Below are 12,174 nucleotides of genomic sequence, written 5' to 3' on the forward strand. Positions count from 1 at the left end.
TGCAAACGTGCACAACGTCTTTCACGTATCGCAGTTGCGAAAGTATGTGTTTGATCCAAAGCATGTGATTCACTACGAAGAAGTCGCGTTGAATTCCGACTTGAGCTATGAAGAGAGACCCCAAATGATCTTGGACCGGAAGGTTCAGAATTTGAGAAATAAATCCATTGCTAGCGTGAAAGTGCTATGGAGGAACCACGATTATGAAGAAGCCACATGGGAGCTTGAGGACAAGATGAAGGAACTGTACCCGGAACTTTTTCCATGAGGTACCAAATTTCGGGACGAAATTTCTTTTAAGGGTGGTGGAATGTAACGCCCCACTTTTTCAAACCCTAATTTTCGGGTTATAAAATTTTGCATTAAATGCCTTAAATGCTATGATATGTGAATTAATTGATGAGTGATTAATTGCATAGTGTCTATGTGACCTAATTGCGTATGAGAATTTTGATTGAGTTGAATAGTCAACTTGTTGAAATGTTGACGTGGCTATTGAATAGTCAAAGATGTGGAAAAATGATGTGGCCGTTGAAAGGTCAATACGTTGAGAAAAGGGAGTGGAAGTGAAGAGATGATTGATCTGAATATGTGAATATTTGATGCGGAGAAATATAATTGTGGGGGAATTATTATTTATTTTGCTAAGGGATGAGTGAGAAAAATAATAGGAGCATTTCTTAATTCATGTGGAATTTTCGGCCATTATTATTATTTGGGGGAGAAATAATATTATTCTTGGATTTAATTATTTGTTGGGATAATTATCCAAATTAAATCCAAAGTCCAAATACTCTATAATTTCTACATGGAATTTTCGAACTCCACCTTTGATTATTCCCATGAGATTTTCGAAAATCTCATATTTTGGAGAAGAGGGAATTATTTATTTATTTGATCCCTTATTTATTCTCTTCCATGAATAAATATAAATATGCTAAAATATCCTAGCATATCTTGCCAAATCTAAGAAGATATTGCATATCCTAATTAAATTAGGATTTGAAATTCAAATCCCTTGGAAGATTTGATTTTTACACGCCACTTTTGGCTATACTTGGGAGATTTGATTATTATTTTCTTGCTCCGTGATATATTATTCTACTCCGTGAAATATTTGAATTTAAATTATAGGCTAATTAAAAGCCTATAATTTTCGAAATCCCCATGATTCTCAACCAATTCAACGCCAACTACTCCTCAAATCTCTCCATATCTCTCCCAAATCTTTATTTAATTAATTATTGAATATTATTATTAGGTGACTCTATAAATACATGAGAAACCCTAACCCTAGAGATCACAAAACCGGCGGCCACTTCCCCATAAGTTTCGAAAATCTTCTCCCCTCTCTCTCCAAGTTTTCTTCAAGTTTTCTTCAAGATTTCTTCATCAATTGAGAAGAATTCAAGTGAAATTCAAGAGATTATTGAAGAATCAAGACTAATTCCTTGTTTCTACCGTTCGTTCTTTTGGAAAAGGTACTTTAATTATTGATCTCCTCTTCTTCTACCGATTAATCGGTATTCTTGAGTCCACATGCATTTAGATGAGTGAAGGGGAAATAAAGTGATGAAATTTGGGATGCATGGATGTGTGTGTGTTTTTGACCGTGTGTGTGTGTGTGTGTGCACGCCTCGGTCGGCGTGCACAAGTGTGATGATCGTGTGCGTATGTTGTGTGTGTGGAACACTCATGCGTGACACGATTTAATGGTGAATTTGGAGTTGTTATTTGAATAAAAATGATATGCTAATCATACATTGATTTTGATTGATGATTTTGAAAATAATCGATGGGAAAAAGGGAAACGTGAGATCATGCATGATTTGAAATCCATGATTGAAACTGATTTGTGATACGCCTAATTTAAAGGTGATACTTCGCGCTCTCAGCGTGATAAACGAGGAGAAGAGAATACTTGCGAGATAAGCCGACGAGGTGGGCTTTCTTTTAAAATAAGGACATTGTCCTAAACTGATATTGATGAGAATGAAAGATGTGTTATCATGCCTTGATTTGTTTTGTCGTGCCTATCCCTCGTGGTTATGCCACTATTGTTATAATCGAATTCGGATCCTTGTAGAGCCGCAAACTCTACTTGGGTTAGTGTACACCAATGTTAGACCGAGTGCTGGCGTACGGGTCGGCCGGTCTAGTGACCTGGATTGCGGCCGCATTCCTTGTCATGTAGAATGAGGATATGGTAAACGTCTATGAGAAAAAATGGTTGCGCGACCGTGATATTTGAGAAAGAAGATATTTTGGTGCCTCGGGTCTTTCTAAAGTTAAAACCCCGATGGACACTTGAAAATGGCATGATGATAATAACTATATTTGTGATAAAACTGTTTTCGGCAATGAGCCCATTGAGTATGATTATCGTACTCAGCCCTGCATGTGTTTTCCTTATGTGCAGGTTGAGCGGTGGCGAGCGGGCGGCGGTGTTGAGTAGGAAATAATAAGATGATCTGTTGGTACTTAAGGTGTCGTTGTGTCCTAATACATAGCCTCACTTCCTTCTTGGTCGCTTCCGCTATTTTTATGAAAACTTGTTATCTTTTGGTTGGGATGAATACTTTTATTTCGTGGGAATGTTTTGGATATGAAACAGTTGGAACTATTTTGGAAACTCTGATGAGCATTTATTGCGATAGCCTTTTGTTGGATTTCATTGCTAAGGCATTATTTCTTTTGTTCATTTAATGCTTTGGTTAAATCCCTTTTTAAATGGAACCCTAGCCTATGACCTTTGATGCATTTAAGTCCGCTTAGTTAACGATCGCCGCATTTATTATACCCTAGATGGGCGGGTCGTTACAACAACAATGATGAGAGAATACAACATCTAAAGGAATCACTTTCTCAAACTCTGGTGACCTTCTATCACTTTGCCGGAGTTATTAGAGATGCCCTCTCTGTGGATTGTAGCGATCAAGGCCTTCCATTCTATGTCGCCAAGGTGTAATCCCAAATGAAAGATTTTCTTCATTTTCAATTCATCAACAAGTTATTCCCTCGTGAGTACAACATAGAAAAACTGCCATTCCCCGGTGACAATGCAATGCTGATTCAGTTGAACTGTTTGGACTGCGGAGGCAGTGCCATGTCTATTACCTTTGCTCATTTAATTGCAGACATGGCTTCGGTCTCCACATATCTCCAATGCTGGGCTGCCAATGCACGGGGATTAGGGTTTAGCTCTCAACTTTCACCCTTACTTTGTACTGCACAAACTTCCTTTCCACAAAATCCCTCACTCCCAAGTAACTTAATCCCTTTCAACAATTTTCTTAAATACTCGAGCGGTGGTAAGTATGTGACGAGAAGATACTTATTCGATGCCTCTGCTCTATCCTTTCTCAAGGCCCAACTCAGTAGCTCGGCTGCATCGCGTGTGGATGTGGTAACGGCCTTGGTGTGGAAATGCTTCATGGCGGCAGTGGTGGAAGAGACCTCCGGGAAAGACGGGAAACCATTCTTGATGACTCAAGTAGTCAACCTCCGGAAACGGGCTGCGCCCCAGTTTCCGGAGGATACCTTTGGTAATATGTTGTGGTTGCCAAAGATTGTTTGCAGCAGACCACAAGAAAAGGAGTTAGGAGATTTGGTGAAGGAGGTGAAAAGAGGGATAGCAAATATTGATGGTGAGTTTGTGAGACGTTTGGGGGATGATGGTTTGAATGAATATTTGGAGGGGTTTAGGAATGAGATGCCAAAACAAGCTAATTGGCTTTGCTTTAGTAGTTGGGTTAATATGCGTCTTTATGAGGTTGATTTTGGGTGGGGGAAACCTGTGTGGCTGTCAGGCTTTACTATGCAACACTCGGAATTGGAAACCGTGGTTTCCTGTAATTGTGTGTTGTTGATGGATAGTAGAGACGGAGGAATTGAAGCGTTGACTGTTCTTGATCAAAAATACGTTGCAGGGTTTGAAAAAAATGACCTGATTCGTAATTATGCTCGCGTAAACCCTAGTGTGACTTGAATCGTCTATACTGTTACTATGTGTGGAATAAGTTCTCGAGTTGATGTGACTTTTGTGAGATTGTAATTCCAATAGTGGAAAAATAATGTTGATGTTTTTGTTTCATCCACTTTTTATCTTCTTTGTTTGTTGGATATGTAGATAATAATCCTTGCATGCCTACGACTTGTGAATCAGATGCACTGAGTTCCAAAGAAGATGTCGAAAACAGGGCGTGGAGGGTGCAAACAAATTGTTCCTTCATGACGGCTCTCAAATATGGCATTTTTAGCAATTTGTCTTCTGTTATATGATGTTTACCATTCATAGTACCTCGTATTTCATCTTGCAGTTTCTTCATTACGGTTGGGTGCCTTCACAACTCTGTCATAATCCATATTAGAGTTGTTGTTTCAGTTCCAGCAGCAAGTATATCCTATTTGAGATTGAAGATGTTTCCTTATTATGTTTACAATATTTTGATAAAACATACTTATATTGCTTTTTTATTTTAATATTTAAATAATTGTAAAGCTGACGGATTGTAATTCTTACTATTAAGATTCAAGACTTATATCAGTACTTTAGTTTATCATGCTAGGTTAATCATTAATTAAGTTCTAAATCAGTCTTCTCTATTTTATTCTCTCTTACTTTTTGTTTTTTCTACTTTAACTATGAAGCGCCTCACGTATTATGGGACGGAGGAAGTACCATTTTTCATGGACAGAGTGATTACTAAAGGATATAAATAGAATCTTAATCATTATGGAGATATATTATAAAGATATGCTAAATAATATTAAGATTATTAGCTCGCTTCAAGCATAAAATAAATAAATATATTTGCATCAGTCAGATCTAATAGATGCAAAAACAACTAGTGGAGTATCCTTCGCATTAGTGAGACCTAGTCGCTCGGTCACATCCAAGTCTTCCCTTGTCGCTCCGTCGGGCAATGCCCAGTCAAACTTAAGCATTAGATTTGCGACTGCATGGTCCACTACAGCAGTCGCAAATCCAAGCCCCAGGCAAACTCTTCGCCCGAACCCAAAGGGGATCAAATGAAAATCAAGTCCTTTAAAATCTCTAGACAAGTTCAAAAATCTCTCGGGCATAAATTTTTCTGGCTCGTCCCAACATGAAGGGTCATGCCCGATAGCCCACGCGTTGATCACGACCATCGTCTTTGGAGCAACTTCGTACCCCATTAGGTTTATATGGTCCCTTGTGACGCGGACAAAAACGGGGAGTGGAGGGTGCAAACAAAATATTTCCTTGATAACGGCTCTCAGATATGGCATTTTTAGCAATTCATCCTCTGTTATGTGATGTTTCCCATTCATAGTACCTCGTATTTCGTCTTGCAGTTTCTTCATTACGGTTGGGTGCCTTAACAACTCCGTCATAAGCCATATTAGAGGTGTCGTTGTTGTTTCAGTTCCAGCAGCAAATATATCCTATTTAAGAGTGAAGATTTTTGTTATGTTTACAATATCTTGATAAAATATACTACTCCATATTGTTTTTTATTTAAATATTTAAATATAATTGTAAACTTGACTGATTGTAATTCTTATTAAGATTCAAGACTTATTCATTTCATTTTATACATTTATTTTTACTTTAATACCTCAAAATTTATTATTAACATTATTAATCTATAATGAAAGCTATATATTTGTACTATGTTTCCTAAGTATTTGAAACTCGGTTGGACTATGAATTGATAATTTCATTGGTTCGCTTATAGTCGGATTTTTTAAATTTATACAAGAAGACGAAACATAATTTGAAATAAATCAAATGGACTTACCAAAATCACACCTTTGACAAAGACGAAATCAATGGAGACACCAGGAACATCACCCTTGTAAATTCCGACCAAAATGCTCATGATGTTTTCTTTACTTGCATTTGAACTTCGCAAGTGTTCTTGAATAACTTTATCAAGAAATGCATCCCTTTTCTCCACAACTCTATCAATGGCAGCATCTCGACCGTTCAGACAACTGATGCAAGAAAGCCACGGAACAAAATCTCCTAGTCTGAGACTCCCCAACAATCTAGAACCTTCCTCCAAAGCTTCTAGAAACCTCTCCCCGTCTTCAGTCCCACTGTACTTCTTCCCCAAAGCAGCACGCACGATCACATCATTCAAGAACGCCGCAAACATCCTCGTCAAATTCACAGGCTGAGAAGCAGAACTCAGCTCTTCAATCTTCCTCATCAAAAGGGATGTTTCTTCCTCTCTAATGGAGCCGAACGACTTCACCCTCGAGCGGCTCAGCAGCTCGTGGACCGCGATGCGTCTGAGCTTCCGCCACCTGTCGCCGTAGGGTGAGTTGAACAAGTCGTTCCCGTTGTAGAAGACCTTCTTGAGGTCGCGTGTCAAGGGCTTGTCTGAGAATGCGAGGTCGTGGGATTTGAGTATCTGATTCCCCACGTCGGCCGACGAGACCACGAGCACGGGCTTTGGGCCGAAGTGGAGGAGCATTAGCGGGCCGTGTTTTCGGGATAGATTTGAGAGGGATCTGTGAGGTAGATGGCCGAGCTGGTGGAGGTTTCCGATGATGGGGAGTGACGGTGGTGAGGTCCCTCCGCCGCGTGAGATCAGCCTTCTGATGAAGAACAGTGTGAAGAGTAGAGAAAGAAGAGTGAGGGAAAGTGTGTAGAAGTTGAGGTCCACCATTTTCTTGGTGTTTCTTGAGAGGGTTTTAGGTAAACATCAATTATGAATTAATATTGGTTGTTTCATGCATGACTAAAAAGAGGGCCAAAAAAACCCTCTATTTTATCTCTTCAAGGTTAAGCTCATGGCACCAACTTCAAGAATAGATAAAGAGATAGAGACGCGGATAATTTGTATACTCAGGTATCAAAAGTTGACTACTTTATTAATTTTGTACTCCCTCCATTTCATATTAAGTACTCCCTCCATCCAAAAAAAATTAGAGCAATTAGTGTATGACACAAGTTTTAATTTAGAATTGATAAAGTAAGAGAAAAGGAGAAAAAGCAAGAGAGAAGGAGTAAAAGTAAGTGAATTAGTAGAATGATGTGTAGGGTCATTATTTATTGAAAACTTTCCATGAACTCTATTTTTTGTGAATGGCCAGAAATGATAAATGTGTTCTATTTTTTTTGGACGGAGTGAGTATAAAATAAATTTATTAGGATAATAAATGATATTTAACGAAATTGTATGCATTAGTTGGATTCGCATTCCTTGCTCAAATAAATAACGCACCTTGAATCCAGCCCGTTGATAATGTTTTATACGTATTCAAAAAATAGAAACATTTAAAACGGTATAGATTTTAATGCACAATTAGTAAAGTAAATGAGAAAATTTGATAAAATAAGAGAGAGGAAAAGAAAAATAAGTAAAATAAGAGATTAAGAGAAAAAGTAGTGAAAATAGAGTTAGTGGATTGTGGGGTCCATGTCCTAAAATAAAAAAATTCTAAAGTTTTTATTTTTAAGGAATGGTTCAAAATGGAAATAGTTGTTATTTTAAAAAAACGGTACATTCACAAATGAAAAATCCATTCATTTATGGTCTGGATTTTTTTCACATCATTATGAAATTTTGTTTCACGCACGCCATTTAATCTGGAGGATTCAATTTGATAAAGCAACTAAGTTTTACAAAATTATACCCGTTATTTCAACTTTTAACACAACACGAGTTAACTTCATTTTTATTGATCATTTTTATTTGATAATTTTAAATGTATTATAAATTTATTATATAATATCATTAATTTTAATTTCAAATTTTGTGCAAATTTTATTTGAGTAATAAAACTCTAAAAAGATCATCTTGCACTTCATTATTTAGTACAGCAGTTGCATGCAACTTGCACTTGCTAGATGTTGGGATTAATTGTTGCAACAACAATGAGTGGAATATCCTTCCCAATTGCAAATCCTGGTCGCTCGGTCACATCCAAGTCCTCTCCTTGGGCTCCATTGGGCAATGCCCAATCAAACCTAAGCATGAGATTTGCGACCGTATGCCCAATGGCAGCGGTCGCAAATCCATAGCCTGGACAGATTCTTCGCCCAGAACCAAATGGAATCAAGTGGAAATCATGTCCCTTGAAGTCAATGGATGAATCCAAGAATCTCTCGGGCATAAACTTCTCCGGCTCTTCCCAATAGTTAGGGTCCTGCCCAATAGCCCATGCGTTGATCAAAACCAACGTCTTGGGAGCGACTTCATACCCCATTAGATTTACGTGTTCCCTTGCAACACGTGAGAAAATCGGAAGTGGAGGGTGCAAACGTATCAATTCCTTGATGACGGCTTTCATATAGGGCATTTCCTGCAAGTCCTCATCGGTCACATGATTTTTTCCTTTCACTGTACCCCGTATCTCATCTTGCAGTTTCTTCATCACCGCCGGGTGCCTCATCAGCTCTGTCATTAGCCATATTAATGCAGTTGTTGTAGTTTCAGTTCCACCAACGAATATATCCTGTTAATTTACAACAATGTATCTAAAATAGTCATGAAATATGTTACTTGGTCTACTTCATTTTTATTGGTAAAATTATAGTAGTAACTAAAATTGAAATTGACTCACCAAAATCACACCTTTGACCGACATGAGGTCAATTGAGACACCAGGAATGTCACCATTGTAAATCCCAAGCAAAATCCCCATAATATTATCTCTACTTGCATCCGAACTTTGCAAGTGATCTTGAATAATTGAATCAAGACTCGCATCCCTCTTCTCCATAAGCCTATCAACGGCCGCGCCGCGGCCGTTCCAACGATCGATCCAACGAAGCAACGGAAAAGAATCCCGCAGCGTGAATTCGAACATTCCAGAAGCTTCCTCCACAAATTCCAGAAACATCCTCCCACGCTCAGTCTCACTATACTTCTTCCCAAAGGCGGCGCGAGTGATCAAATCACTCACCGCCGCCACCAGCATCCCCGACAAGTTCACAGGCTGAGAAGCGGCACTCAGCTCTTCGATCCTTGCCATCAAAAGCGACGTCTCTTCTTCTCTGATGGACCCGAACGACCTCACTCTCGAGCTGTTGAGCAGCTCGTGGAGGATGATGTTCCGGAGCTTCCGCCACGTGTCGCCGTACGGCAAGTTGATGACGTCGTTCCCGCCGTAGAAGAGTCTGTTGAGGAATTCCATCACGGGCTTGTCGGCGAACGCGCGATCGTGGGTTTTGAGGATCTGCCTCGCCATGTCGGCGGACGAGACCACGAGGACGGGCTTCGGGCCGAAGCGGAGGAGCATGAGCGGGCCGTGTTTTTGGGATAGCTTCGAGAGGGAGCGGTGAGGGAGCTTGCCGAGTTGGTGGATGTTTCCGATGATCGGGAGAGAAGGCGGAGATGGCGGCGATGGTGACTTGCTTGAGCTCAGTCTTCTGATGAAGAAGCATGCGTAGATTAGAGCAACAAGGGAGAGGGAGATTGGGTAGAAATTCAAATCCTCCATTTTATCTTACAAGTTTTTGATGATAGATATTGTATGTAAGATGCTCTCTATTTATAAGAGGGAAAAATATTGTGAGCTTTAGTCAAATATCCTAATTTTTATTTAAAACGAGTGATATGAACAGTTATATAGTTAGATAAGTTTCATATTTATAGGGATGGGAATTCGGGTATCCATAGGTATCCGACCCAAAAAAAAAAATCGGGTACATGAACCCGAAAATCGTCAAAAGTGAACTCTCTATACCCGATCCAATATATTTATCAGGTATCCAAACCAATGACGAATCGAGTATCTAAATATTCGACCTCTTTACATATATTGATAACTAATAAAAAAAACTAAAAATGAAAAACGTGTTAACTTTTCTGAAGCTAAAATTCTCTTTATTCATTGAAAATATAGCCTTAAAGTTATTTTATTTTGTATGCTAATTATATCTTATTATAAACTTTAAAATGCCAACTATATTGTTGAGGAAGGTATCAAGTCAAATACGGATAAACCTAATAACCGATACACATATATATTATATTGGGTTTTGATCTATGCATAATCCATTTTTAATACAAAAACGCAGAACCAAGCATACGAAGGTCATATTTAGTTCACCGTAAGCTTATTTTTACGTCATTATAGTAAGGTTGACATAAAATGATCTTAACATGACCTCAAACCTCAAACCTGAATCTTATAATATGACCTAAAACTTCTTTATAATAATCCTTGACCTCAAACCTCAAACCTGAATCTTATAATATGACCTAAAACTTCTTTATAATAATCCTGCGCGTTTTTATTTAATTATTAACCATTAGATTGTTAAATCTTATAGTCAGCATTTGATAAAGAATTTTATACTGAGATCAATTTTTATAGGGATCATTTACCTATATTCCCCGCACCTAACTCTAATTGCCTAGCGTATTTTTCTAATAGCATAAGCCGTCAAGGTAGAAAGGGTTAGTGCGCTAGCGGCAGCTGTATATGACATGGAATATACAAATGTAATTAGTTAGTATTTGTAGCTCCGTTAAAATTGGTACCATTTACTAAGTAGTGTATCTATGTTTTTATTAGCCTACATATATATAGGTACTTTTAATGAAATTCATGTGTCATTATTATTTTTTTTAGCGGACCTAGCATAATATCGAATTAAATCTCCGCATTTGTATTGAACCTAATAACTAATAAGCACATAGCCGTAACTTAAATCTCAATAGCGCTTGAAAATATGAATATTAAATAATTAGTTGCCCCTATTCTTACGGACACACACTATATATGAATTAATTAATCAATTGACCTAGTATACAGACATTACATTACAGACTCTACAAAAAGGGGATTAAAGATCAAGCCGATCAGTGACAAAAAAGTAGTAGTAAAAAGCCAAAAATCAAAATGGAAATTAGCATTGAGAAAATAAAGCCATCTTCACCAACACCCGATCACCTTCAAATTTACTACTCCCTCCGTCCCACTTAAGATGACACGTTTTCCTTTTTAGTTTGTCTCAATCACTTTTTCTCACTCTTAATAAAATATTCATCTTTCTTTATCTCTCTACTTTAATACTTACACCCACCTTCTCTCTCTTCAATTAAACACTTTAACCAATAACTCCTAAAATCTCATGCTGGCTAAGCAATGTGTCATCTTAGCCGGAACGGAGGAAGTACAACATTTCCCAGCTAGATCAGATGAATCCTTGTGTCTACATCCCCTTAGTTTTATAATTTGCAGCAATAACAGCAAAAACAACAACAACGATGACATAATACAACATCTAAAGGAATCACTTTCTCAAACTCTGGTAACCTTCTATCTATCCCTTTGCCGGAGTTATCAGAGATGCCCTCTCTGCCGATTGCAGTGATCAAGGCCTTCCATTCTGCGTCGCCAAGATGAAATCCCTAATGAAAGATTTTCTTCGAAACCCTAATTTTGAATTCATCAACAAGTTCTTCCCTCGTGAGTGCGACATGGAGAAACAGCCAAGTACCGGTGACAACATTACATTACAAATAGTTTATTTTTATTTTTAATAATTTTTATCGATCTAATGAAGTGAGCCTTATTTTCCACTAATAATATCTCAACAGTACAAATAGTTCAATTTTCTATTTTGTTCTTCTCGACTCGTGCCGGAGCACAATAGCCGCTAGCTGATGGGTCTGGGCTTGATGAGGACGTGACTGGGCTGCTTTTTGATGTGGCTAGTGCTGTAGACGACGTGGACAGGCTTGGGTTCCAACTCCTTACCGAACTACTCCCTCCGTCCCGCCTAAGATGACACGTTTTCCTTTTTAGAGCATCCCCATCCGTGCTCTTAGCTAAGAGCACGGAGGTGGGCCCAGACCCACTTTTACTCCTTGTCCTTAGCTAAGAGCACAACACCCACATCCGTGCTCTTAGCTAAGGACAAGTTCAAGGGTCCCACTATTCTATTATTCAATTTAAATACTCCAATTATTAAAAATATTTCTACATTATAAAAATACATTAAAAAATAAAAATTACATAATTAAAATCCTAAAAAATAAAAATTACATAATTAAAATACTAATAAATAAAAATACATAATTAAAATCCTAGAAAATAAAAAATATATAATTAAAATCCTACAAATTAAAAATTACACACGTGGAAGACTAGTCCTCTATCCCCAATTGCCTCTTGAGACCTCGGATCATTTGCTCATGTGTTGCAAGTTGATCCGGAGTCATCCGA

General features: G+C 38.1%; 3 protein-coding genes across 3 annotated transcripts; 1 reads left to right on the forward strand and 2 right to left on the reverse strand.

Moving 5' to 3' along the window:
• The first annotated feature begins 2,974 nt into the window (after positions 1-2,974).
• LOC148926537 (epi-neemfruitin B 7-O-acetyltransferse L7AT-like) lies at positions 2,975-3,988 on the forward strand. The gene has a single exon (XM_089059160.1). The coding sequence runs from the start codon at positions 2,975-2,977 to the stop codon at positions 3,986-3,988; it is 1,014 nt and encodes a 337-aa protein (XP_088915286.1).
• Positions 3,989-4,818: 830 nt separating this feature from the next.
• On the reverse strand, positions 4,819-6,700 carry LOC125186228 (cytochrome P450 736A117-like). Its single transcript, XM_048082580.2, has 2 exons — positions 5,784-6,700; positions 4,819-5,427 (listed from the first exon to the last, which is right to left on the reverse strand). The coding sequence occupies exons 1-2, from the start codon at positions 6,657-6,659 to the stop codon at positions 4,819-4,821; spliced, it is 1,485 nt and encodes a 494-aa protein (XP_047938537.2). The 5' UTR covers positions 6,660-6,700.
• A 1,034-nt stretch (positions 6,701-7,734) lies between these two features.
• LOC125190944 (cytochrome P450 736A117-like) lies at positions 7,735-9,517 on the reverse strand. Its single transcript, XM_048088369.2, has 2 exons — positions 8,560-9,517; positions 7,735-8,451 (listed from the first exon to the last, which is right to left on the reverse strand). The coding sequence occupies exons 1-2, from the start codon at positions 9,436-9,438 to the stop codon at positions 7,840-7,842; spliced, it is 1,491 nt and encodes a 496-aa protein (XP_047944326.1). The 5' UTR covers positions 9,439-9,517; the 3' UTR covers positions 7,735-7,839.
• Positions 9,518-12,174: the final 2,657 nt, after the last annotated feature.

Source organism: Salvia hispanica, chromosome 5 (genome assembly GCF_029641045.1).
Source record: "Salvia hispanica isolate PSC_SH4W2 chromosome 5, Shi_PSC_v1, whole genome shotgun sequence".
Taxonomy (NCBI): Eukaryota; Viridiplantae; Streptophyta; class Magnoliopsida; order Lamiales; family Lamiaceae; genus Salvia; species Salvia hispanica.

What these genes read in the sequence shown, in the direction of transcription:
- LOC125190944 (XM_048088369.2), bottom strand. Translation starts at nt 9,438, where the DNA reads ATGGAGGATTTGAATTTCTACCCAATCTCCCTCTCCCTTGTTGCTCTA. An exon ending in CGGTCAAAGGTGTGATTTTG is followed by an intron (nt 8,452 to 8,559) that starts GTGAGTCAATTT and finishes GTAAATTAACAG; the next exon opens with GATATATTCGTTGGTGGAAC.
- LOC125186228 (XM_048082580.2), bottom strand. Translation starts at nt 6,659, where the DNA reads ATGGTGGACCTCAACTTCTACACACTTTCCCTCACTCTTCTTTCTCTA. An exon ending in TTGTCAAAGGTGTGATTTTG is followed by an intron (nt 5,428 to 5,783) that starts GTAAGTCCATTT and finishes ACTCTTAAATAG; the next exon opens with GATATATTTGCTGCTGGAAC.
- LOC148926537 (XM_089059160.1), top strand. Translation starts at nt 2,975, where the DNA reads ATGAAAGATTTTCTTCATTTTCAATTCATCAACAAGTTATTCCCTCGT.